Source organism: Agelaius tricolor, unplaced genomic scaffold (genome assembly GCF_023055355.1).
Source record: "Agelaius tricolor isolate 1412-34295 unplaced genomic scaffold, bAgeTri1.0.p SCAF_12, whole genome shotgun sequence".
NCBI lineage: Eukaryota > Metazoa > Chordata > Aves > Passeriformes > Icteridae > Agelaius > Agelaius tricolor.
In genome coordinates, this window is record NW_027269272.1 from 3,446,358 (window position 1) to 3,474,111 (window position 27,754).

The 27,754-nt window shown below is 42.6% G+C and overlaps 1 protein-coding gene across 13 annotated transcripts in view; it reads right to left on the bottom strand.

The window, feature by feature from the left end:
• Nucleotides 1-13,056: 13,056 nt before the first annotated feature.
• PER2 (period circadian regulator 2) overlaps nt 13,057-27,754 on the bottom strand; it is a 50,216-nt gene continuing 35,518 nt past the window's right edge. For all 13 annotated transcript variants that reach the window (XM_071437148.1, XM_071437146.1, XM_071437139.1 and 10 more), the window contains 12 exons: nt 27,644-27,752; nt 26,986-27,117; nt 25,750-25,846; nt 25,061-25,217; nt 24,851-24,978; nt 23,190-23,363; nt 22,670-22,930; nt 21,085-21,932; nt 19,201-19,387; nt 18,506-18,698; nt 16,724-16,874; nt 13,057-15,529 (listed from right to left, as the gene is read on the bottom strand). In XM_071437148.1, coding sequence (XP_071293249.1) covers nt 15,380-15,529; nt 16,724-16,874; nt 18,506-18,698; nt 19,201-19,387; nt 21,085-21,932; nt 22,670-22,930; nt 23,190-23,363; nt 24,851-24,978; nt 25,061-25,217; nt 25,750-25,846; nt 26,986-27,117; nt 27,644-27,752 — 2,587 coding nt within the window. In that variant the 3' untranslated portion in view covers nt 13,057-15,379. The remainder of the gene's footprint in view (nt 15,530-16,723; nt 16,875-18,505; nt 18,699-19,200; nt 19,388-21,084; nt 21,933-22,669; nt 22,931-23,189; nt 23,364-24,850; nt 24,979-25,060; nt 25,218-25,749; nt 25,847-26,985; nt 27,118-27,643; nt 27,753-27,754) is intronic.

Below are 27,754 nucleotides of genomic sequence, written 5' to 3' on the forward strand. Positions count from 1 at the left end.
GGTGTGGAGGGGGACCCTCAGCATTCTTATGCTGGTTCTTCCTCTGGGGAGATGCCAGGTTATTTTTGCTGTGGTACAATACCTTTCAGAGAGCTATCATTGTAAAGAGGAAAAAAAGGATTGTAAAGTGTCTTAATACGTGGAAGTTCCCAAACATAGAACAAGCAAGAAAGGAAGCAACCCAGCGACCAAGGGACTAGACATGTGCCTTTGTTAATAACCACATGGAATAATAAAAATAGAAACTGAAGCACTGGCAAGGCCTTTCCTTTGTAATTTTCTTTACCTAGGCTGCTTGTTCTTGTTCAAAGGTGTCCATCAGAATGTTTGGTCCTTCTGTTGTGTTCAATTCCCTTTGAGCTGGAGGAGAGGGCAAAGCCCAGCTGAGCCAGGGGAGGTGAGAGCCTCTCTGTAGTGACCTTTCTGCTTTAGGGAGGGAGGTTGGGGTTTGAGGTGTAAATGGAGCCTGGGGCACTTGCACTAAAATGAACACCCCACACACCCAGTGAGCTCTGGCACCAAGGCTGCTCCTCTCCAGCCCCAGTCCAGGTTTGTTTACATCAGTTTCCCTCAGGTCTCACATGTTTGGTACACCCCTCTCCCCTCTTAGCTCAGAGCTGCCTGTCCCTCCCAGGGCAGCTCACACACAGCTCCTGCCCTGTTGTGGCCCTGCTCAGCCTGAGCCCTCGTGTTTCTCAAGGGAAAAGGCCCTTGAGGAGGAGCTGAGGCCAGGGCTCCTGAACGTGACAGCAGCACTCAGACCCCAGAGCCCGAGCTCAGTGGCTTCAGCAGGGACACAGTGACATGCAGGGCTGCTCCTGGCCCCAGGCAGCCTCTCCACTGCTGCAGGAGCACCAGAGGCAGCTCCATTCCCTGAAGACTCTGCTAGGGCTCTCTGTACTGCCCCTGTGAGAGCAAGTGCAAATCCTGACACTTTGGTGGCAGAAACACAGCCCAGAGTCAATGTACAGGTGCCAGCTTTGCTTCAGCAGGGGCTGGGGCAGCTGCAAGCAGCGATCCCTGCCCAGCAGCCCTGCAGAAATGCTCAGCTCCCCTGTACTGCCCTTGCAGAGGGGGAGCCAAAGCAGGAGCTGCTGCCTCCCCCGTTGCTGCTCAGGCTGCTGTCCTGCCCACAGCCAGGGAGCCTTCCCGAGGCCTGTGCTGCAGGGAGGACAGGCAGCAGGGCTGGGGGGCACCTGGACAGAGGCTCTCCAAAGCTGCAGGGGCTGGGAGGAGCTCAGGGAGTCCAGCCCTTTCCCCTGAGCGCTCACCGGTGCTGGACTGCCTGAAAAGAAAAGTCAGGTCAGAGCAGTACTATGAGGAGCTTTTCAATAGTGTCAAAAGCATTTTAGAAATGTGGTACCAATATGGCCTCTTTTTTTTTTTAATCCACAAATTAGGTTCACAGAAAGTTTACATGCTCTGATTAGGTGTTGCTGGATTTGTCCATTTGCATTTCTGTACCTTACTGCAAAGGTGTCAAATCTGACACTTGCCTGACAAAGGCAGGAAGAGGTGAGGATTTTGGGGGTGGGACTGGGGAAGGGGCAGTGTGGGGAAGGAAGGTTTCCAACAGCTCTGATGAAAAACCAGGGAAGCCTTTTCAAGTGTTTCTTTACAGAAACTGCCTTTACTCTTTTCCATTCCAAAGTAATACAAACAGACCATCTGATCTGACAGTGCCCTGCCTTGTAACAGGAGAGAGAGGCAGCACACTAACAGGACTCCTCTGGTTTGATATTCAGGTGGAGAATAATGGCAAGAAGGGCTCGTTTTCCCCTCTCTTTGTAGTCAGTCACTCACACCTGTTACAGGGCAAAAATGCTCCTTGTTAGACCAGGTCAGCTGGGAGGACTTGGAGTTCAAACCTCTTCCCAACCTCTTGGCAACACGTCCCAGGTCTTTTATCAGAGCCTCTGGCCAGGAGGCAAGATCCAGCTTTTAAATCACACCAATCAATGTGCACCTTCTTTCATCTCCCATGAGTGAGCATCCTGCAGCTCTCTGCAGTCTCCCTCTCCAAATAAATGTTTCAGTCTCTATTCCAGTTAAAGGGACAGAAGAGTAAAACCAGCCCAGGCCTCAGCAGCCGCGGCACAGACATCACCCAGGGGGCACAGACATCACACAGGAGATCTCTGCTAAGCAGGCACTTGGTTCCTGTCTGTAACACAGCTTACATTTTTTACCATCCAGGGTGCTGCTGTTAGCAGAACAGTATTGAAATGCCACAAAAAAGGAGGATTTATTCCTATGAGAAGTGCTGGAGAGGGTGCTGGTGAATCCTGGCCCCCAGGGCCTTGCCACATTCTGGTAAACTCTGCACAGGTAACAGCCCCACATCCCCAAGGGCCATCCACTCTGGGCAGCTCCAGCTGCTGGAGCCCAGTTTCAGGATTCCCCAGATTTTGTTCCTGTGTCCAGGGACGGCTCTGCACACACAATCACAGCAGGAGCTGCCCACCCTGCACACACACAGGTTGTACAGATCTGTGTCCAGCTGCTGCAGCTCACCCAAACTTTTGTCAAAGCCCCTTGCTCTTTTCTCTGGAGATGAAAACAGCTGGGCCAAGCAGCACATCTCCTGTCAGCGTGCCCAGGCATGGTCTGGGCCATCCCTGCTTAGCCTGATACACACGAGACAGGATGGCTGGGACTGGGAGGGGTTTGAACAGTCAGGGGTCTGCTAAGGAAGGCAGGAGCCTCCCCTGAAATGGAAAATGTAAACCCCCTGCCTCTGACTTGTTATCATTTTGAAATTAAAAGACTCTCAGGCAAATATATGGGAATAGGAATAACAGTTCTTTACTAAGAAAATTAAAAAAAAAAAAATAAACCAAACCAAAACAACAACAACAAAAAAAACCCCAACAACAACAATAAGAAAAAAACCAAAAAACAACCAAATGTAATGGTACAAAAAACACCCAAAAAACTATAAAAAACCCCACTGCCAGAGTCAGAGCAGTCCCTGTCCCCTGTGTGCCAGGGGGGTGGCACAGCCCCATCCCATGGGGGCTCAGCCCTCCTGCAGTGCCAGCTGTGGCTCTGCTGGAGCAGGGATCCTGCACAAGGGGGGAGTTTTCCTCTGCAGCTCCAGGGCTGCTGCAGATGGGCCTGGGCTCCCTCTGGCCATGCAGGGCAGCAGAAGCTGCTCCTCTGGCAATGCACTGGGCAAAGGCTGCTGGGCTGTGCCAGGCTCACATTGGATCCATGTAGGAATGCTTGGCTCCTGCCCTGGGCAATGCAGCATCTCCCCATGGGATGCTGGAATTGGATCAGCCCTGCAGGGACACTCAGTGGCCATGGGCAGCAGAGATCTGGAGGGAGGAGTGGCTGGGGGAGAGAGAAAGAAAAAACTGCCCATGGACAGCAGAGAACTGCCCCAGCTCTGACAGATGGGGATGGAACAGACACTTATCTTTCCATCCAGGACAGGAGGGAGGGATCATTTTGCTCTACAGAGAAGCACAATGGTTCCAAGGTGGTGCAGGCAGCATATGGAAAACCAGGGATTCACACACCAATCCAGCTGCCTTAACCAGAAGAAGCCTACCCTTCCTCTGCCTCCTAAGATTTTTTTTTTTTTTTTGCATGAGATGCCTGGCTCCAAGTTGCATCCTCTAGCAAATTCCTGAGTCCACAATTGTCTAAATGGATAGTATCTCTAAATTGTCCACTTTGGGCCCCTCAGGCTTCTGCATGAGCTAAGCTAAAGGAAAAGCAAAAGGGAGAAACAGTCTCTCTCCTTCCAGATTTTAGCTCCCCACAAAACATTAGCATTTCATTATAGTTTTCAGCAAGTGAAATTCGTTGCACTGCATTTTAAGGAGGTTAAAAAAAAACCCCAAGCTGGTTCATAAAATGTTCAGACATGAAAATACACCACAGAGCATGAGGCCTTGAGTTAATTTAGTTAAACAAGATGATGAGTGAGGGTGATTTGATTAGTTATACTGCCTATGTTGCATTACACAGATGTTCTGTAGGTCACTCACCAGCTGAGGAAGTCATGGCTTCAAGAAGTCTTTAAATCAAATAAAGTCGAGCCTTAAGTGCCAAGATCTAGATAGTAGGTCCAGGGTGTCTGAAATGAGAAGGAAAAGGATTAGACACCAGAAGAAGTAATGGATTTCCTTTCTTTTAATGTCACATGGGACAGAATATATTTCCAGAAGCAAATACAAGTTGCTTTGGTTACAAACAAAAACTACTTAGTAAAACAACAACATACAAGTAATTATATTAACTGATCCCTTCTGGCCTTGGATTTCGTAAGTGTAAAATTAACTCAATTTGTGGTTTTAGAGTTTTTGCATTGGTCTCTGGCTAAAATATTGGTAGAAAGCAAGGAGAGCAGTTTTCTTTGTATCTGAGAAAGCTCAGAGCCAAGACATCTTCAAACATGCATTCACAGGAATTGCACAGACTCGGTCACCCTCAGCTGAGCCCTGCAAAGCTCCTGCACCATTAAAGCACGAAGCAGAGCAGCCTGATTTGAACCATCAGCAGAGAGGAACAGCTTAAAGCACCCTAAAACCATGTGCCTGTGTCTGGTGAGAGGGAAGGGACATTTGTGCCCATCCACGAGCTCCTGAGGGGGTTTCAGCTTCTTGTGGCCCCTGTGGAAGCCTGGCTGTGTTTTGGGCTCTGTACCATCCATAACTGACACACACATCAATAAAACTTCAGACTTCCAATCTTCCTACCCCAAAATAAGGTCACCAGCACCAGCCTGTGCTGAGCAAAGTCACTGTGAAACCTCCTCCACTGTCAGCATGCAGCAGGTTTTGTGACCAATGCAAGTTGTGTTCTCAATGGAAGAAGTTTTGTAATCAATGCTCCACAGAGAGAGGAAGGGGGGAAGCCCAGCAGAGACACCTCAGCCCCACTGTGCAACCCCAGGGCACACAGGGAATATTCATTCCTGTGTCTGCTCTGGGCTGCCCTGACCCCCAGGCCAGCACTGACTCTGACCCTCATCCATGGAGAAAGTTTCCCAGACTTCAAGACAGACTGGAACCCACAAAAGTGTGCAATAGATTATAGAGAGCAGTGCAGGTGGATCACTGGGTGAGAAATTGAGGGTTTGGGGTTTTTAGTGTGCTGTGGATGGCAGCAAGATGGAGGCACAGGGAGTTGTCCTGGGTTTCTTCTTCATGCTGCTTCTTCCTTCTTCTCCATGGGTTTGGGTGGCATTTTGGAATTGGGCAGAAAAGTCTGCACTGGGGGCTCTGTGGGATCAGTTCTTGGGTTCAAAGGGAAAATAATCCAGGTGTCAGTTCTTAACTGGACAGTTTAGTCTTAGGAGACCTTGTAGCAAGAGATTGTTGGCCATTTTGTGCCTTCTAATGAAAAGCTGCAGAACTCACAGCAGTAAGACTGTTTGACTGATAAGGAATAATAAACACCTGAGTCCTAACATGAAATACTGTCTGGAGTGCCTTCAGTGCAGAGCCAGAGGAACCCACACCCCTCATAGCCTAAATAAGAGCTCTTTAGTCCCTTTCCCTTCTTCCTTTGGCCCTTGCCTTTCTGTGCTATGAAATTATTGATTGTAACAGCTGTAAATTGGTGTGTGACCGTATAAACCTACAAAAGACATGTGGAGGTTATTGGTAAATTCTGCTTTTATCACCTTTCCCCCCAAGAAACCCTAAGAATACTTCTCCCTTCTTTGTATAGCTGCCTTAGGTTAGAAACAGGGGTATCCTATCCCCATCTGTCAGAGCTGGGGCAGTTCTCTGCTGTTCATGGGCAGTTTTTTCTTTCTCTCTGCCCCAGCCACTCCTCCCTGCAGGAGATCTCTGCTGCCCATGGCCACTGAGTGTCCCTGCAGGGCTGATCCAATTCCAGCATCCCATGGGGAGATGCTGCATTGCCCAGGGCAGGAGCCAAGCATTCCTACATGGATCCAATGTGAGCCTGGCACAGCCCAGCAGCCTTTGCCCAGTGCATTGCCAGAGGAGCAGCTTCTGCTGCCCTGCATGGCCAGAGGGAGCCCAGGCCCATCTGCAGCAGCCCTGGAGCTGCAGAGGAAAACTCCCCCCTTGTGCAGGATCCCTGCTCCAGCAGAGCCACAGCTGGCACTGCAGGAGGGCTGAGCCCCCATGGGATGGGGCTGGGCCACCCCCAGCTCCTGGCCCTGAGAGCCCAGCAGTGGCTGCCCAGGCAGGAGGGGCTGAGCTGTGGGTCCCAGTTTGTCCCAGCACTGCTGGGAGCACCAGGCTGTGAGGAAACCCCCACTGACTGTGCTGCCTTCACCCTCCTTCATTTCCTGTAGGTGAGAAACCAAAGCAAAGCAAACCAAACCAAATCCAAACCAAAGCTGCTGCTCCCACTGCATCCCCCAGAAATGCAGCAGAATCCTGCAGGGCAATGGGGAGATTTGGCTTTCTGGTCCAAATGAAAAGATTTTGACCTCTGGTTCCTTTTTAATGCTGAAACACACGAGCCTTCAGCCTTGCTGCATCTCCTGCCAGAACCTCAGCAATGGGAGGGAGGTGGGGACTGAGGAGAGGGAGAGCCCAGCTGGGGCTGGGGTTTGTTTCTGCAGTGCTGCAGCCATGGCATCCCAGCAGCTCCACATCAAACACAAACCTTCCAGAGGAAGGGCTCCACTTCCCCTGTGCTTCCCCTGGAACAAAAGAGTATCATGTGTACATGGTGTGTGCTTGCTGCTTTTGTTCTCAGAGAACATTGGATGTTAAGCATTGTTTGGACAATGATATTTTAGACATTTTTCTGAATAAATCTGCAAAGAGATTCAGGCAGCCCAGTTGCTTATCAGGGGTTTGGTTTTCAAAGAACCCAGAATCTCCAGTGCCTGGACACACAGTTTTGATTTGACTCAAGCTGCCTCAGAGTTCAGCTCTGTATTGACCTGACAGTGCAGCTCAGCACACAGCCCCTCTGCAGCTCCAGCTGCTTTTGCCAAAAGCTCTAAACATCACTTTTCTCTGTCCTCCTCAAATGCTTTTTTCTATTTTTTTGTCTAGACACAGGGCAATTCCAACCTTCCCTGTTTTGCAGCTTTCTCATTTGTTATGGTCACGGATTACAGACCCACACAGATTCAGCCCTGTGTCTTTCTTTTCTGCTTGCATTTTAACAACTTCTCACTTCCTTTCAATTAAACTGTTCCTAAAGGTCCAAACCTCCTCAAGCCTCAAGAGTGATTTCATCTTTGTCTCTTTTTCAAATTCTCTCCAACAACGAACCCCTGTATCTCATCCAAAGAAAGAAAAATTGTGTTTTGCTGTTGATAAAACTGGTTTTTCAAAAGGCAGTGTTAAGCAGTGCCAAAGAGGCAGAGCCCTTTGGAGCTGTGTTATTATCCTCTTCCTCCAATTCTTTCATGTAAGTCACAAACCAGAGTGCAACAGCCCAAATGTTTCCAAGGGCAGGGAGCTGTCACCTCCTATCTATAGCCCAGGTGTCACAGCCTTACCAACAGCCTGAGCAGTGCAGAGACAGTGCTTGGAGGGCTGGGGATACATTGAATTACATTTAATTACAGCCATTTACTCACGGGGAGTTTTGGCAACCAGCTTCAAGCCAGCCCTGTGTGTTGAGAGGATCTGCAGGATCTGGGGAAGGCTCTTGCGTCCCCACTCCTGGGAGCACCCTGCAGAACAGAGCACACATTGCTCTTCTCAGCTGAAAGACAAACTTTACATCTGACAGTTTTACAAGTGCTCTTTGGAAGTGTTTGAGTGAGTGAGTTGGGCTGTATGAATGCCCAAGGTGACAGTTCCACCTCCATTCCCAGACTCCTCTCAGCCCAGGTCAGCGCTGCTCTTCCCCCCTGAGCTCCTGGCAGCTCCTTCAGCCATTCCTGGAGCAGGGAACCCCAGCCTGCCCTGCAAGGCTGCACTTTGTCCCCTCAGAAAGCACCGTGGGCACTGAGCCACAGCTTCTGAGCCTTTGGTGCTGCCCAATCCTCCCAAAAAGACTCGGCCTGCAGAGCCACCCTGCCAGGGCAATGAGTGAGGGACAACTCCAGGAACTTCACAGGCTCTGAGCACTGCATGAGCTGGTAAAGGCAGCCATAAATCACCTCATCAAACGAGTTCTGTCAGTAAGTGAAACCTGGACAACCATTTACAGACTGCAGTCTGCTTCAGTTTATATCATTCTGCCATGAAATCGATGGGAGACTATAAATGGTTTTCTGAGATTGAGATACAGACACCTTTATCCCACCTGTTAGCTAAGAGACTATCAGACAAAAAAGAAAAAAATTAAAAAGCCAAACAAGCAAACAGATTTTCCTGAAAAATCCAAGCCAGAACACCCTGGAAATTGTATTATTCAAGACCTAAGCATCACCTCATAATGGTAGAGCATATACAGGGCAGGTATTTTAGGGGGACTGGCAGGACTAATAAAACAATGTTCATATGTGTGCTCCTAATCAGGTCTTTATAGCTGAACTCATTTAAATTCACTGCTCATGTAATGCAAAGTAATTATTTCTAAAATAATATGAAATTGACTGCCTGACTACATCCAAAGCTTTAGCAGCCTTTACTGAAAGAGTTCATTAACCATCTTTTTGTATGCTAAAAGACAATGGAAGCTAAAGACAATGGAAGAATTCCCAAGCTCTTTACACGGTGTGGGAACCCTTTGGTATTGCCACGTGGCTTTAGCAGTTAAAAAATTTAAAAATTAAAATTTTCAGCACAAAATTCGATAATAAATATATTTATACTTGGATTTGTCTCTAAAAGGGAGGGAGGCAAAACATCTTCAGGGCAGCCAGGAGTGAACAGAAGTTTTGCTGCCTCAGGGATGCGGGGTTTGGGAAGAGGCAGAAAATCAGAAATCAGATCTGAGCAGAAGGCTCTGCCCACCTCCCCTCCCTGCTCTGAGCAGCTGGGACAAAGTCTGCCCTATTCACAGGCAGGCACAGCTCTTCAGAGCACAAAAAAGGAGGAGGCTTGTAAAGACAACTGCATATAGACACTGGAAATAGCTCCCGATGGCCACATTCCTGCCATTGTCACTGCTGCCCGCACTGGGACACGCCAGATGCTTTTTAAATGCACAAATTGCAGCAGAGAAGATGCTGGGTCTGGCCCAGGCTGGGAGCTCTGCACAGGCACAACCTGGGGGCACAGGCAGAGCCAGGGTCACCCCAAACATCCTCCTGCAGCCAGAGCCATTGGGGCATTCCTGGGTTTTCCATGCCCTGAGACAGACCTGTATCTCTTTTCAACTCCATTATTTCCTGGAGTGGTTTTTTATTTGTTTTGGGGGGGTTGGGTTTTTTTTTTGGTTTTTTTTTTTTGTTTTTGTTTTTTGTTTTTTGTTTTTGTTTTTGTTTTTTTTTTGTTGTTGTTGTTTTTTGGTTTTTGGTTTTTTTTTGTTTGGTGGTTTTTTTGTTGTTGTATTTTTTTGTTGAGGGGAGGGCCGTTTTTGGTTTTTTGGGTCCCTTTTGGCTTGTTTTTTCTGGTTTTTTTTTGGTTTTTGTTTTGTTTTGTTGTTGGTTTTTTGTTTGTTTGTTTGGGGTTTTTTTGTTGTTTTCTTTAAGTAAATTGAAACCTCATTTAGCCTAAACAGGAAGAAAGAGAAACTGCACTAGAAGAGAGCTTTTACATTGAACAATGAAAAATACAAAATGGTTCACTTACATACCAACATACCATTTGATACCAAAATACACTGGTTGGTACAGTAAATGACATGTGTTCTCTCACTGCAAGAGAAATAGAACATGGTTTTATGTCCTAGAATCCTATATTGCTGCAGAAACAAACTCTGTATTTCAGGACTCCAGAAGAAGCAGTAGCTCTGCATTGCAGGCACTGCTCGGCACAAAGTTGTTACTCTGCAATCCAATTAACCATTTTCATCAGAAACCCCTGGTTTGCACCAAATTTAGAAACACAAGGGAACCACAAAAGTATAGTTTTCCAAAATATGTGAGGACAGATCTGCCAGTATTCAAAACTGAGAGTGAGTGTTAAAGGAGGTGGGAGAAGTTCATTAACAGAGGAACAAAGCAAGTCCTGAGCCCAGTGCATGTGCCAGCCTCGCTCTGTACGTGCTCCCAAAAACTGCAAACACTCCAAGGCTGGAGAGAGGCGTCAGGAGGAGCAGAAGTGACAGTGAGCAGAAAGGGCTCAGGTGAAACCCTCGGTGGAAACCCTGAGTGCCACCCCCAGCACTCACCTGGGGCTGCAAGGGCTGAGCCCATCCCGCCAGGCTCGGAGCTGCTCCTGCAAACCTGGCTGGGCACAGGCACCCAGCCCTCCCCCTGCTTCCTACAGCTGAGCAAACTCAACATTACAGCCAGTTAGAGAGGCACATTGCTGAATTTATCCAGCACCCTGTGCAAAAACGCCACAGATTTCCAAGGCAGCAGCTGCTGACAGCAGAAGGGAAAGCAGTAGACCTTACCTTAGGATGCAATAGTCAAGGTTTTTAAAAAGGAAAAGCACAGCCAGTAAGTTCTTGGACAGAGGCAGAATTTTTGAAGCAGGCAGTGCAACAGCAACACAAGCAGTTTACTTTTAGACCACTGTAACAATTCCAAGAGAGCAATAAATTCACGATATCCTGTTTTACTACAGAGTGAGGAGTGAGAAGTACACCTTGACAAATCCCGGAACACCAGGAAATTTGAATCCACCCTTGGATCTGTCTCCAAAACAAACGGAAACAAATGAAGTGCAAAGCAGCAGATCCCTGCGGGGCTGAGGGATGCCCCAGCAAACCTCTCAGGGCAGCTGCAGCAGGTGCTGCTTTCCAAACCCTCCTGCACCACAGACACGGCATTGTCCCCACCTGCCCATCCCTGCACCTGCCCCACCACACGGCGCCTCTTTCACAGCCTGTCCTTCAGGGAAAAGCATTTTCTCTCCAAGGCAGAGGCAAGTGTTTTCACACTGAGCATTATCCACTGAGGTTAAACACTATTCATGTTTGGAATGGGAATGGAGCTCACCACACACACACAGCAGCCTCCTGGAGTTCACATTTTATCAGCAGGTACCAAGAGAAATACCCATGATTGAGAGTTCAGTTGCCTCCGTTTCTACCCAGGGTTATGTTACTTTTCCACTTGGGCAGCCTGGAGAAGTTTGGGTTTAGTTTTTTGTTTGTTTGGTATTTTGTTTCAGTGAAGCAGAGACTCAGCTGTTACACACCTCGTGTAGCACCCCTGAAAATAAAGGAGTTCCTGAGCTGTTGGTTACCTTGTTCAATATACTGAATAAATTTCTGAAGCTCCAAAGCACTTATGATCAATTAAACAGTATGATTTCTGGAAGTTACACCTACAAACCTTATCCTCCTTCAAGTTATCTCTTTGTTACTTTGCCAGAAATATGCAACTCGTTTCACCATGCTCTTCCTTGGGTCAGAGGCTCCTCAATTCCTTGGGTTCTTTCCACCCTTCTTAGAGAGAAAATAACCATCAAGGATCTTAATTCTCAGTAAGGACAGCATCTTTTTTCACCTCTATATTCATGACAGCTGTTAAGTGGACTAAAAGCTGATGCTTTTAGCATTCTGTTTCCCTTTTCCAAGCAGAGCTTATGTTTGCATTCACTGTCGTTGGGCCAACAGCTCTTCAGTAGGAATTTCTCATTATCTTATTTGAAATTCAAGCCACAGAGCTTTCACTTCACATCAAACAATGTCATGGCGAACTCCACAGCCCCAGTGTACAGGAAGCTGAATAAAGACAAACGGGTGGAGATGCTGCCAAGGATAATCCCAGGACACCAGTGACATCTAGGGGCTGCCGAGGTGGCAAAAACCCGGCCAAAGGCTCCTCCCAACAGCTCTGCAGGGCAAGCCCTTGGCTCTGGCTGCTGACAGAAGACACCTCACCGAGGAGGAGTCTGTGAACACCTGAAACCACGTTGAACTCATACCCTTACTACATTTACAATTGGAAAAAAAAGTTACCAAAAGCAGAAATGAGTGTGAAACATTACCTGGTGGTTTATCCCAGTGCTCCCAAGGTTCTTGTTACCAGTTACCAGAACTTGCATCCAAATGGCAGCACCTCTGGAGTGGCACAGGGTGACACAGGGTGGCACTGTGGTTCAGGGGTGACACTGTGGTTCAGGGGGTGACACACAGGTTTGTTGGGAGCTCTGTCAGAGCTCCACCAACACATCTCTGCTCTCTGACCTGAGCAAGGAACCTGGGTGCTTTAGGACAGAAGTGTTTTCAGACAGACACAGAACTGCACACAAATTTAGGGTTAATTCAGAGGATTGCAAAGAGCCTTGGATAATGTGTTCAAGGGGCATGTTTTAAAATGCAGCTCTTGGCAATTAAGTGCACACCACCACCACCACCGGTGTGCCCTTGGTGTGGAGGCAATTCCCCTGAGAGCTGAACTGCTCTGTGGTACCAACACCCTGACTGTGCAGCTGACAGAAGGATCTGGGCCCTTTATGACCAATTCAGCTTGTTCCATTTAAAAAACTCCCCAAACCTCTCACAACACAGCCATGGAGAATAAGAATTAAAGAAGGTCTCCCAACCTGAGTCCCTCCTGAACAGGAGGAGTGCAAGCCCTGAGCTCCAGCACTGCTCACTCAGCAGAGAAGTGAACATGGGCAGGGCAGCACTGCAGCCTGGCAAGTGTAGCAGCCTTCAAAGACAACACCTCACACCTCGAGAGAAGACTGAAAATCACTGCACAGAGCAAATCCAAGGGGCTTGACTGGAGCTCCCTGTCCCCAAGCCAGCCCTGTAAAGCTCAGGGACTGCAGCTGACACTGAACAAAGCAAAAAACACCAGAGGTGTCCTCTGGCAGATTTTAGCAACACAGAGCCCAGCTGCAAGTGCTCTTGCAGGACATTTGCACATGATTTCAGAACAACTCCTCAATATAGAGATTCAATCTTCCATGTGACCACTGAAGTCAGAGGTCACAAAAGCTGGCAGAAGTTTCACTCCAGGACAGGAAGGCAGAGCTAACACCACAGCAAGCTCTGCAGTCTGAAATACCAGCTCACATACCATCAGTAAAGCACATATTCTGACTTCTTACTTGGAGTAGAAGCCTCAAGGAACAAAAAGGCAACTAAAAATATATCTGTTTTATTTACCAGTTTTCTAAAAAGCAAAGTCATAAAAATTAGTCACAAGTGGCAAAACCAAAATATATTGCACAGTGTACAGAAAACATTGTTGACATGTTGACAAAGTGTCATCACAAATAAATCATCTTACAACAGTTTGGAAAAATTACAGCTTCAGAATCTTATCTATAAATGGAGGCATGTAGATTTAAAGTTACAGGAAAATATTTTAATACCACCCTGTAAATGCAAACACTTTAAGGATGCAAGATTAAGTCCATAAGTAAGCACATCCACAAAATGCTCTAAATATACTTTTCTCTTCCTTTCACTAAGTTATGGTTACAAGATGGTCATTGAAAAAAAAATAATAAAAGAAATGAGGACAAATAAAAAAAGACATGGGGAAAAAAAAAAGCATGCTAAAGCAAAGAAGTTCAAAGTGGTTGAGAAGTCTTTGAAAATTATTTGTATAATGATGATGCACTCCTTTTATATAAAGCTTTCATTTTTCCCAAACCCTGGTCCATGTTTGTGTCTCCATGTAAAAATGAAATATATTTACTATGCTGGTATAGCTGCACTGTTCCATTTATGATTAAAACATTTAATACATCGGACGTGAACACCAACACTGGAAAATTTCTCATTCACTTTGTATTTACAAATATTTACGTTTGACCTTGCTGAGCTGTTAAAGACAGGCATCAGATCTTGCTGGGCAGTGCTTCACACCACATTTAAAATACTTACTCATTCTTTGAAATTGTGATTCTGCTTGGTTCACAAGCTGACACACTTTGCTACCTGCAGAACCTGTCTCCAGTGCAAATTTTCCAATTAATAACTAATTACTTGAAACAAATTATTTCTTATGCTAAGCCAATACCAGTCATTTTTGCATGTTTTTGGTGCCAGATCTAACTTCACATCCTCCCTGTATAGAAAGAGAAATATTTGTATAGAATGCAAATAACCTTACATTTCAGTGAATAGAAATGTTATCCTACTAAAAAAGGAAATGCTTCCCATGAAAATTATTTTAAGACAAACATATTGAAGTTAATTGAATTAACTTTCGTCATTTTCCATCCCAAGACTCACAGCTGACATCTGGCAATACAGCAGCTAAACTGCTTTAAAGGACTAAATGAGTCCTTTAACTAACCAACACATGAACAGTTGTCTCTCATGTTCTCTTCCCACACCCAACAGACATAAAGAGCACAGGAACATAAAGAACACACATTCAAGTCAATACAATCTCAGAGGCATTAAAATGAAATCTTCAACAGCAAAGGATTCCAGCCACACTAAATTTGAGATTATGGAAATCAAATAGAGTTGGTCAACACTATTCTCAAAATCACTTCTTTTTTATGAGAACTATGTTCAAATGACAAGACACAGCTAATTCTCTCTTGCCACATACAAATTTGATGTTTGTTTAGCCACATTGGAAAAACTGATGGCCAACCTCCTGACAGAACAAGTCAGCAATAAAGGTGGAAGTTACCCCAAGGTCTGGCTAACAGCCACTGGAGCATGGCCAGTCATCCTCTGTGGTCTTAAGTTTTTTAAATCTTTAAGCATAAGGATTTCTTGAGTAAAAATATCTCAGAAATTATGCTTCAAGGTAATAAACAGTTCATAGTTTTGCAGTGTCCATTTACATTAAAGGCTACAAAGTTGTCTGCAGTCCTCTGTACTTACACATCAACATGAACTTTAATACCAGACCATCTTATAAAATCAGCTCAACATTCCTCTTAGACAAAAGAAGTTTCTACATTCAAAACTAGAGGAGACAAACAAAGAGGATGGGATCAACTGGTATGAGAAGGGCAAGTGTGAACTGATTTCCTTGAAGGTTATTTCTTCTACTGTGCTGGACCACTTCAAATATTAAGAACAATGCTAAAGAGCCACTAAGCAGAACTGCTCAACAATTTACAATGCTGAACCATCACCAAAAGGAGATTTGAAGAACCATATGTAGGTGAGGAGATTTGCAGCACTTCTTAACCCACTCTACAAAAAACAGTAGGCATCAATGAAAGTTTCTATAGTTTATAAAGAAATACTTGAGGCATGTAAGTGCAAAATGAGTCTTTTAAAGAAAAGCTATACCATCTTCAACAATGTCCTTACTGGGAAGAGATTGCCACCATTTAAAAAGAGATTCATTCACAAATGACTCTTCTAGAGCAAGAAAAACACATTTGCTTTTATGAACTGCATTCATCCAGCTGGATAAAAAGATTAAAACCTTTGTGGATCCTTCACTGTCGTTTTGAAGCAATTTTCAAAACAACAGGCTCAAAGGCTATGTTTGTTCTTCACTGACTTGATTCAGGGAAACCAAGTTGTTTTCTCCACTATCTTCAATCATTTCATTAAGGTCCATTTCATGGATTTCTTCATCATATGATGTATAAAAATTGCTCTGTATATTGTCCTCACAAAAAATACATTCCTAAAAAGAAAAAAAGAATAGAAGCACTCGTAAGTAAAATGAAAAAAGCTTTTCCAAGCACCAGTCCACCTGCATGCAATCCTTGATTCCAAGAGAACCTTTCCACCTGGGCTGTAGCTACCAGATGCATTTTACTCCACAACTTTTCCACACACCATGGTTCTATAAAGTGCAATAAATCAATGCAAGTACTTGAGAACACAACTGGAAGCAGTTGTGCCACAAGGTGGGTGCTGGTAGGATCAGTGCTGCAGTGACATTAACACCTCAGTGAGGAATCCACTGCAATTCCTTCACAATGACTTTTGAAACACTCATGTGCAAACAGAGCCTCTCTGACAGATTTTGTGCAAAAAAAGCCTCAAATGATAGAAAGCTTAGTGAAAAGAAAATGCAATCAGGTATTTGTGTATGAATAAGCAAGATACACAAACAAATAAAATTGCATGGATGCTTTGTTCTGTTGGGTTTTTTTTACCCTTTCAAGCCATTAACTACTTAGAGGAATCAATCCTGATTGAGAAGTCTAATAGATCCTTTTATATTATATTATAAAATCCTTTTATATTTATATTATATTATATATAATTGTATTATTATATATTATTTATATTATATTATATATAATTGTATTATTATATATAATATATAAATAATATATATTAAATAAATATATAATATTATATATTATTTATATATATTAAATATATATTATTAAATATATATTATATTATATATAATAATATTATATATAAAATATATAATATATAGTATATATTATATATAATATTATATTATATAATAATAATATTATATTATTATATAGTATATTGCCATTCATTTTGTATCTTGAAAACAATGGGCATCCATTTCTGCACATAAAGTAGAGATTTTTATGTAGTGAAGTTTCTGCTGAGTTGCTGAAGTATTTCAAACAGAGACACAGAAATTCAGAAAGAGGAAGGAAATGTCTTGTACTGTATTCACCAGTACTTTAATTTCCTCCATTGGAAAGGAGATTTATGCTAAATTGAATCAAGCTAGAAACCACTGCATGGAAGCTTCAATTTCTTTTTTTTTCCTATGCATAATTGACCAAGCTTTCATAGCAACAGGAAAGGAAGAGTCTAACATAGGCAGCTTATAATTTAAGCACTATTATACATGCAAAAGTAATTAACCCACTAAACTTACAGAATTAGCAACAGTTTTTGGCAGTCCACCTTGCTGGATCCATGGATGAACTTCAATAAGCTCTCTTTTTTGTTCTTCTGTAAATTTTGGCTGGAGTTTCTGCATTTGCTTTAATTTCTGCTTATCTTCCTTTAAAACTGTTTCCAAATCCCTAAAATAAAATGTATTTAGAAATTGAGCTTCATCAGTTTCTGGGCTTCATGCCTACATGAGGTCACACAGTCAAATACTAACATTTTTAAAGACTATTTTTGTTCCACAACGTTATGCTTAGAAATCTTAGATGGGAAGAAAATGAAATGTGATTACTTCAGCTGCTCTCTGCATTTGCAGACATCTCTGGCTCACTGTCTTTTCAAATCCCATCAGTGAGAACAGTTTTCTGAGAGTTCAGGCAGCACCAGTGAAACCAGCAGAGCTCCAGTTTCCCTCTGCTGCTGCTGCTGCAGGGCCAAGCCCCCTCCAGAGGGAGGACAGCCCAAAGCAGACCCTCAGTGCACAGGAGATAAAGCAGGAGTGGTGAGATGTGTTTAAGAAGGTCTCCAAGAATGAACTAAACTTTAGAAATCAGCTCTGTTTCAGCAGCCAAAATTCCCTCTCCCTCCAAATGCCCTACCTCCATTCAAACCTTCAAAAACCCATCCCACAGCAAATTGACAAGCTGTATCCTTCTATAAAAGACAACAAGAGAAAGCAAGCTCCAAGAAACCCAAAATAATTCCTTTTCTTTACAGGATAGCTAAGAGCAGGTTGGATTTACACTTCACTTCTTGGGCACCATACTCTGACAATAAACTTTACTCTTCTTACCAAAATATCCTCCTCTTTGGCAGCCTTTGCTGCTTTTATGGGCCACTGGAATTCCCACCTGTGGCTGTCAACACTTCAGACTACAAAACCTGAGAAATGTCCAACTATTTTTAAAACTAGGGAAAAAACCCCACTCAAGTTCTTACAATGTATTCTTTACTTTCCCCATCATGCCTGTGCTTCTGTATTTTGTTTACCTGCCCTTTCAAAGGCTTGTCTTTACTGAAACCTCTACTTCTTCTCAGAACACCATTCACTGCTCCCAACAAATATGAACAAGCAGGTTGAAAAAAATAATAATATAATCCAGACTTGAAAATAATAATAATAATAATAATAATAATAATAATAATAATAATAATAATAATAATAATAATAATAATAATAATAATAATAATAATAATCCAAACTTGTCACCCCTTCTTCCCCTGTATCTGCTCTTTGCTACTGAAGTAATGAGTTTTTTATTTTGTAAAATAAGTTTATTTTATGAGAAGCCTGGTGATTTTTACCTTCTACTTCCTTGTCCTAATTTATGGAGCAGAATGAACACATGGAAGGAAGTTAACAACCCAGAAAAAAAGTCCACAAGTCCAAGAGCAGCATTGCACTGAATGTGGCACCTCAAGGACAGGAGCCAAGGACTGGAGATCTTCCAGCCAGACCATGCCTAGATCTAAGCACATTCACCAGGGCTTTCTGGGCAAGTAGTAACAAATCACTAACTATGGAACAGCTTCCAAAAAATACACACAGTTCATTTCAACTCAGGAAACTGACCTAAAAATACAGCTAAACCTAATTAAACAATTTCTCCTGCTTGAGAAATTCTTGTGTAGTGTACAAAATATATAAAGGAAGCAAGGAGTTTTCTTGGCACTGAGGTAACCATGAAAACCAGATTATTTCTGCAGAGACAGGGATTCCTATACATCCTTCCTCCTGAACATTGTGCTTCCCCAGTGGCATTACCTGGAGGGAATCTGGTAAGTCATCATCACTGTGTCATCTGTGTTGGCCATCAGCAGCCAGATGGGATCCTGCAGCACATACTTGATGAAGTGCTCACTTTCCTCCATTTCTGTCTTCATTTTGGTTTTATGATGATTCTCTGAGGAATCAATGCTGCCAAAGTATTTGCTGGTGTGACTAGTTTCACTGCTACCTGTAAACAGAGATTTAACATTCCATTATAAATTGTCCAATACATGGATTATCTGAGTATTTTTGACTGTAGAGAAGATTAAAGAGAACTGAATGTGTAAATACAACCACTATTCTAGTTCTTTTTTTTAAACAGTGGGAACTTCCACCCTTGAGTAACTGCATTAATCTTCTACAAACTCAAATTCTTAAATAAAATCTCCAGTAATTTTCAACAGAATAATTAGCTCACTTTAATTTAAAAGTTTTAAATGAACATGAAGGAGTATGGTTCTTTTATTATTTCTTTATACCTGCATAATATCTTAATGCCTGTTTTACACACACTTAGCAAAGGTTCTCTTCTGCAAATCAAGCACAACAGAAAAACATTTGTACAAGGCAGTAAGAAAGAAATCAAGAATAAACTATGCAACAGGAGCAAAGATAAAGCTTTTCACTTGCTGTTCATGGTGTTTGCAACACCTCAAACTGTTCAGGAGGGTTCTGGCTGCCTGAGTTACCTGTTCTGCTCCCTGACATGCCACAGCCATTGGACCCAGAGCCCAGGGACTCAGCAGCTGCAGACACACCACTCCCTGAAGAGGCTGAGCCCGTGCCTGAGCATGCATCCTCCTGCAGTAAAATGTCAAGCAGGACACTGGACATGGAGAGCTCATCGCTGTTTTGAGCATCCATTGGAGATTCAGCCTAGTGATAAGGAGAAAAAATAAAATTAAAAACCCCAGACACCAAAAATCAAAGCTGTTTATTGCTAAATGTAATAGCTTTGTAACTTTAAATTAATAAATTCTCAGGAATTATGCTTCAAGGTAATAAACAGTTCATAGTTTTGCAGTGTCCATTTAAATAAAAGGTTACAAAGTTGTCAGCACTTCTCTATACTTACACATCACCATGTACTTTAACCCAAGACCATCTTACAAAATTAGCTCAACATTTCTCTTAGGGAAAAAAAATTCCTACATTCAAAACTAGAGGAGACAAACCAAGAGGATGGGATCAACTGGTATGAGAAGGGCATATGAGATGAGCCTTATTAATTAATGCATTTATTACTAAATGTAATAGCTGTATTACTAATCACATGAATGATTAGTAATATATCCATTTGACTTCATATTCTAATGCTGACATGATTATTGAAAGACCAATAGCATGCCAAGGAATAATGAATGGAGACCAACTGCATTTCTCTTCAAAAAATTAATAATATAGTTTCATAAGAAAGTAAGAAATGTATTTCCTGTTCACTGTTGGCAGCACCTCCTGTCCTGGACAAGTCAGACTTTCCCCAAGCCACTCACAACATAGCAACAACTGCTCCTACTGTAATCTACCTCAAAGGATTTGCAGCAACATCCCTCTGTGGGCTGGGATGTTCCAGCTCAAGATGAGAAGGAAAAGCAGCACTGAGAGTAGTAAGAAAATGTTCCCAGGTGCTTCCCAGGCAAGATCACTAATTTGTTTATTTTTAAGGGAAAAAAACATTAACTACAATAATTTTTAACCAAATCAAAACTTGTCTGCAAATCAGTTTCAAGATTCAATATTAGCAATTAAGGCTGACAGAACTTAGCAAAACATGTAATAATGGAAAGAACTGACTTTATCCTGAACACATTCCTGAATAATGGAAGGAGGCAGCCAAAAAAAATACAGGATGCTGCTCCATCCCATCAGCATTTGTAATGATACTCCACGGTGCCTTTAGAAAGCACAAATAATAGTTTACATATTTCTACCATGGAAACCTTTACAGCTCAATTTATTTGTTAGACTGATTTATCAAACTGAAATAAGTCACAAAATAAAAAAACCCTTGAAGTTACCAAATAGCACAGTTTTAGTGCAACAAACAAAACAAAAATGAAGTTATGGTCTGCAAGAAATGATGAATTCTTCATTTACTTTGGTTGTTTGTTTGTAAACACAGATGTGGTTTTAATTTAAATCAGCTTCTTTCAGACCACTTACAGATTGTTTTTCCCATGCACACAAATTCACTAGCACAAAAGTTTTTGCTAAAAATAAAGTGCTAGTTTATTTCAGTGGTTTTCAATGGGCTTATCCATATTCTTATTTTCTTCAATGAAATGGAACAAAACTATTTCAGGGTATATTTCCAAGTTTCCTAGTGTAACTTTAGAAGAATGATGAGGCAGATTTCATTTTTCAAGGTTGAGGCTATTCTAATGTTTGGACTTCACGTTTTGTTCAGTTTGCTCAAGTTTGAATTTACCAACTACAATTGTGAATTTACCAATTACATTTGTAATGCTCCAGGCATTATATAACTTCTGTCTATTGTTACCAAGTTGCCCTGGAAGGGGAAGGACTGGAAATGCTGCAGCAGAGCCAGGAGAAGGGGTGTGACCCAGACTCACAGGTAAGGATTCCTTGCCGCTGCCGTTGTCTGCTGTGCTGATGTTGCCCATGGCTCCCTCGTCGGCCAGAGCTCCGTGTAACCCCGCAGCAGCCCCGCTCTCTGCAGTCTTTGTGGTTTCCTCCAGCTGCAGGAGGTTCAGGGGAGAGCTGCACCTGGACTGGAAGAGCGGAGGTGAAGCCTGGTCCTGAGGAGGCGGCGACTGCGGAGTGCAGGAACGGGAGGGGTCCTGGCGGGGCTCGGCCATGGGGGCCCTCTCGGGCTCTGCTGGGGGGTTGTACTGGAATGGCTGCGCTGGGAAAAACGCCTGCTGTGGGAAGGGGCTGCCTGTGGCAAAGGGGGGCTGTGCTGGGAACACCGGCTGGGAGGAGAAGCTGGGATGGCCAGGGAAGTTGGGCTGGCCGGGGTAAAGCGTTTGAGGTAAGTTATTGTTCATCTCCGGGTACACGTAGTTGGGGAGCACGAGAGCCACCACAGGGGTCATGAAAGGTGCAGAGAACTGGGATGGCCCCATGGGACAAGTGTTTGCAGAGTCTGGCAAGTGATTGAAACCAGAGAGGGAAGTTTCAGGAGCCGGTGGCACCGTCCCTGCTGCTGGGAAAACGGGAAGGGAATAGGCAGGCATGACAGTGGGGAAGGACACTGCTGAGTAGCTGGCTTGGGACGTCTCTGAGGGTGACCAGGCTGTGGCATTTAACCCTTGCAGGGGGAAGCGGTGGGGGAATTTGGCCCCAGAAGTTGTGCTGTCCGAGGATTCCTGCGGTTTAATGCGCTTGGATTTCCTGTTCTTCCCGCTCTTCTTCCACGGCTGATCCGCTCCAGACGCGGCGTTTCTCTGTCCACGGCCACCTGCAAAAGGAAAAGTTGTAAGAAAGGTTATAAGGATGCAGCTATACAGGACTTGTATAAGTATTTAATTTAAAAAGTTAAGATAAAAATCTGAAAAAAATGCTTAGCAGTGTCTGATTTCTGTTCCAAGTCAAGTCACTGCCCAAATGAGAACAAAGACAGCACTTCTGAAAATGCCATCCAGAGCTCCTAGGCCTAATAAACAAAACAATCTCACCACTACTGCTACTCTCTGCCATTTCCATCCTGCTGATCACATTATTACCTTAAAGGCAACAATTATCAGATTGTCTCACCAATTACACAACAGTGGAATGGAGAAAACTGGAAAACAAAGGAGCTGAAAACAAAACAAAACCACAAATCTGAACAAAACACAGATGGCAAGACAGAAGGAAAAGAAAAGCAAGGGAATACAAGCACAGATACAGTAAGGCAAACATTCTAAAGAAGGTTTTTTTGTCCTTTGAGAGTAGATGCATGACAGTAATAGTAGAGAGAACAGACAAAAATCAAAATATTAGTTACTAAAATGTCCATTTTAGTAACTAAAAGCAATATTCCACTTTAATCTTTGAGCAAGATTTGTCAGAAGATTTTTCTGCGGGTTTTGAAAATAGCATGCAACTGTCACTGTTCACACTGGCCCCACAAAACCACTAAAAATAGAAATGCCCTCCCAACTGGATTTACTTTCTATATAAATACAAGTTTTATGGTGAAAACTATTGCCATACCACGTTCAGCAGGCCGTCCTTTTGGTTTATCTTGTAAGTAGTAATTGCAGTGTGATTGAAAAATATTAAATCTCTTTATTTCTTTGAATTTGTTCAAGAAGCTCTGCTCCTCTTTTTGTGTATGCACTGCGAGCACTTCCTTTGTAAGTCCCAGTTTTTTAAATGGCTCCTTCTCTTGATTTATGTGTGCAGAGCTGGATGGAGGGGCAAGAAGTTGGCCATCTATGATTTCTGCTCCACTTGGACCATCTTCTATCATTTCTACAGGAACAGAAGGCAAAACACTCAAGATGAAGCCAAGAAAACCCTGTACATGCATTTTTAAGGTATTACAATTCTGTAATAATTTTGCTGCAAGTTTAAGATTACACATTCCATCCCTATTTATTCCATTTCCTAAGGCCACCTTTTGGCTGGAAGAAAATGGAAATCATGAGCAGACATCAGCTGTTCACATGTCTCAAATTTGAACTTGCTAGCACTTGCCCTCTTGAAGAAAAAATATTAGCAAAAATCCTACCTAATTCAGGTTGTGTTTTTTTGTCTCCAACATGAACAATGGTGCTACTGTAGCTGCACTGACTGGTGAGGGACACAACACTTTCAGGCTTGCCAGGTAAAGCCAAAGATGTTAAGTGAGCACCAACCACTGGGGGACCACTCGATTTACCAGATGCCTTCAACACAGCAGGATCTGTTAAAAGAAATAAAGTTGCAGCTTACTGAACATAAACAAGAGTAAATTCAAGTTACATGCTGCTAGGGCTGCAAAACAGTAAAGGCCAAAGTGTGCTTGACAAGACAAAAAAGTGAACTTTTTACTTTATACATTCCAGGAATAGAATGACTGTGGAGCAACAAATGCAATCCTCTAAGCCCATACACAGCCAAACCAAACCTTTTCAATAAGGGATATTTTCCTCTTTTTCTAGTCTATACTCTTCTTTCATGGCACAATTTTGGAAGAAATTTTCTAGCCTCTTCCAGCCCAAGAATAAGTTGCCCCACAGTGTTGTACACTGATTTCTTTCATTAGCTGGTTACTGTAAGAGCTTTGTTTTGAGCATCCAGCTCTTTAAAATTCTCTCCCCTGAAAGCTTCACCCAGTAATCCAGCAGAGGTCAGAGCAGTGCCTCACAAAGCAGCATTAAAACATTCCTCCTCTCATAGGAATACTTCCATAACACATATTTAAGATCTAAAGTTTGCCTTTTTCCTGACTGGGGACTTCATCTGTCTCAGTCATCAGTGCAGCAAAGAGCTGGTGACCCTCATCATCTCCTGCCAACCAGAACCACAGAGACTCCAAATTACAGCATTTCAACCCCTGCTGTAGGACTCTTTGTTCCTGCTCTACCAATACCTTCTAATTTGATTCTAAAAGCTGCATTAGAACTTCTTTTTGAAGCTCATCAAATAGCTAAGATCATTGCCACAACCAATTTTTGAGAAACTCCACTGGACACTCTCCCTTCAGCCTCATATAATGACAAGGTAGAATGAGCCAATCTCTCATTTGCATGCAGTTCTTTACCAATCTCACAGTCCTTGGACTGACCAGTTATAAATCTTCACTTAGCTCCCCATCCTGACAAGGGACTATATGTAAATACTACATCTAAGGCTAAAAAATTAACTGAATGTTTCTGTCTGCAGCAGACTTTTTAGACAACTTGCCTCAGTAATCCCCAGCTTTTTGTTTCATGGATGAACATTGGGTTCTAACATCTTACAAAACACAGAACAGTCCAATGCTGCATTTTATCTTCTCTTGTTCCTTTCTTTTAAGCAGAAAACTAAGATGTGTATTTTTGTTGCAATTAATTAGCTGCTAGGTTCTTCAGCTGATTGCTCTTACAAGTCCTAACTGTGAAATAAACTTCCTACATTTGATAATGACTCAAGTCCTGAACCTCAAAATCCTACTGTATTTTGCACAGTACAAATTAGTTTATTGCATCTACAATCCAGATATGCATATGCATATTATATGCATCAACTACTCAGTATTTTAATTGTAAGGAAGATATTAATGCTAAAAGTTAAATCACCAACATCAAACCCTGAGAAAGAAGCTATGAGGTCATGCCTAAGATACACTTGTCATTATTTTGCAAAGAAGAAGCATCCAACTGCCTGCCAGCAAAACTCAGCTATGAGAAAGCTGTGATGTGGAGTTACCTCCCAAAGGCTGGATAGAATTATCAGCTGCTTTTGGTTCATGAACTCCAGAACTCAGTGATGCAACACTAGTTGAAGGCTCACATTTTCTTTTTGCTGTACCAGGCACATTACAACTCTCCAAGTACCTAAAATACAAAGATTTAGCAATATTAGACATACTGGTCCTGTGTCCAGAGGTCAAGAGTAATTTACTCACAGGTTGCTCACCTGATGACACTGTCCAAACAACTGATCTGCTGATAGGAATACACAGGTTGTTCTTTCCAAGCCAGCTCTTCAGTAGTCACATTTTTTGGAGCAACTGTTCCTGCAGTATCCTTTCCCCCTACACCTTTCACCTGGCCACTAGCAGTATTCTGTTTTTCTGTGGAAGGAGATACTGCTATTATGCATTTAAGGCATTAAATCCTTACAAATTCTCCTAAAAGCAACAGTAGTAAAGGTTTTTCATTTCTACACGTTTAGCAGGTCACAAATTAGCCACTGTAATGCACCAATAAATGAATATTATGTGAACATTTGCTGTCCTTATGGGTGCTTGGAGTTATAAAGTTTAATTAGATTGCATATGGATCCAAAGGGAATAGACACTATGGCTGTAAGAGAATATATAAAATTAGTGTTGAAACCCACTCAGGATGAGGACAACTCTAGTGCCCACCTAAATTATTTCAAGACAACAGCTTTAGGCCATGCCTTAACTGTGTTACACCACTATTGATTCAATACAGCCAAACACTGTATTTTCCTGGGCACAGTAGAGAGACACAGGACAATAAAATCTGAATTGATAAAATGCTGTTGTTATGCATTGAATAGAGCTCAACTAGAAAAAAGTCCTGCTGCCATATTATCCAAGGCAGCAGCACAGGAGACTGGAACTGCTCATGTCCTACCTGCCAAAGACTCTTTCTTGTAGTCCAGTTTTGCTTTGCTGTCAGTGAAAATATGCTGGCCTTTATTCTTGACCTTACGGGCATATTGACAAACCTCCTGAAAGCAGTTTAGGAAGAACAGTTATTTCAAAGTTTTGACATAAAACATTATGCACAGTGATTCCTCAGTAGACTAAATCTAACCTCAGTTAATCTCTATCTTGCAATTACTTTGATCACAGGAGAAATATGCAGATATACAATTTTATTGTGCAGCTGCAGGAATTTGGAGTTGGGAAGAGAAGAAATTTAAAGTATGTTTCCTGCAAACAATTACTCTCTATTTCTTTTAATCTGTTTGAATAACTTGGCTAGGAAAATATAAAATACCCATTACAAAGATGACTTCAGGAAAAAACCAAACCTATCACTTGGTAAAAAAACCTAAAGTCTAACCAAACACTGAGAGGATGTAACAGAACTGGACTGTAACAGCCTTCACTGTCTGTGGAAATAGTGAAGGAATGCCAGGCATCTATTTCCCTGTTAAATAAGAAATCCTGAGACTTCATCTGCTTACTCCACCAGTGTTTTAAGAACTGAAAGCCAGGAAAGTGAGCACCTTGGCAAGAGTAGGAGTCTGCAAAGTCTGATCACAGAAGCACAAATCAGATTTGGGAGAATTAGCCTACAAGCAATACAACTTATCAAGGAAAATTTTTGGCTTTCAGAATTAAACACAAAGTAAAGTTCTAAGCACAAACTAGAAAATTGTTTTATTCCATTCAATTTATTTCATTCTATATAAATGCTGTATTTTTGCAACATTAAAAGCGACCAGGGTCAAGCTATCCCTTGGTTCTGCTGGTATTACTGCATTTAATCTTCTTTCTTTCATTTGGGAAAACAGTAATTACAGACTTTCTCCTCCCAAAAGAAACTGCTTTCACATATCTGGCTGGTTTTCCAAGAAACACAGCATAAAACATGTAACAGAGAGATTAAGTGAACACACTGTACAGGTTTAAATTCTCTTTAACACTGACTTTCATGTCTATCACTGTGCTTCAGTACCCTGAGGCTTCATATACACCAGAAATGTTTATTCCCTCAGACAAAAGGGTTTTTCTGTATTAAACCAAAAAAGAAAGATGGCATTTTCTTTATCCTTTCTCATATTTCTAATTTGAAAACATTATTCTAAAAGTTAAAAATCCCCACTTAGTTTCTTTTGAATGAGAAAAATCAAAAACCTACTGGTTTATCCTTATGAGTGTCTTCATTATTATTTCCTGTGCTGTCACTGGAGGATGCCACACTCATCAGGTGCTCGTGTGAACCATTGCTACCCAGACTCCCATAGCCACTGGATCCACTGTTGTGTACAGGCTGTTAAAACAACATAAAAAAAATATATATGTATGTATGTATTGTATACACACACCCACCTCAGGACACCAGTAATTCCATGTCAGGAAAAGCGATTTTATTTTATGTTGGGTTTTTTTGGTTGTTTTCTTTTGTGGGGTTTTTTTGAGATTTTTTGTTTTGTTTTGGGGTGGTTTTTTTTTTGTTTTTTGGTTGTTTTTTTTTGGGGGGGGGGGTTTGGTTTTTTGGTTGCTTTTTTTTTGTTTTTTTGTTTTGTTGGGGTTTTTTGTTTTTTGTTGGTTTTTTGGGTTTTTTTTTTTTGGTGTTCTTTTGTTTGTTTATCTGGAGCACTCCACAAATACACAAAATTCTTAAGATATCAACTGGAGCTTTAACATAACATACTTCAGTAAATCTCGTGTGGTAATGATGAGTGCAAGGAATTCCAAGGATTGCAGCCACCAACTCCAGCAGAGTAGGAGTGACAGCAGGACAGAGAGGCTGTGGCAGCAGGGTGTGAGCAGGGAAGGAAGGGGCAGAGCTGTACCTGCAGGAGGAGCCTGTAGATCTGCTCTGTGATCTCCTGAACACTGGGGTGCAGGATCCTGTCCTCTGTGTAGTTGGGAGCAGCAAAGACATCTTCATTTAAGGGACCCCT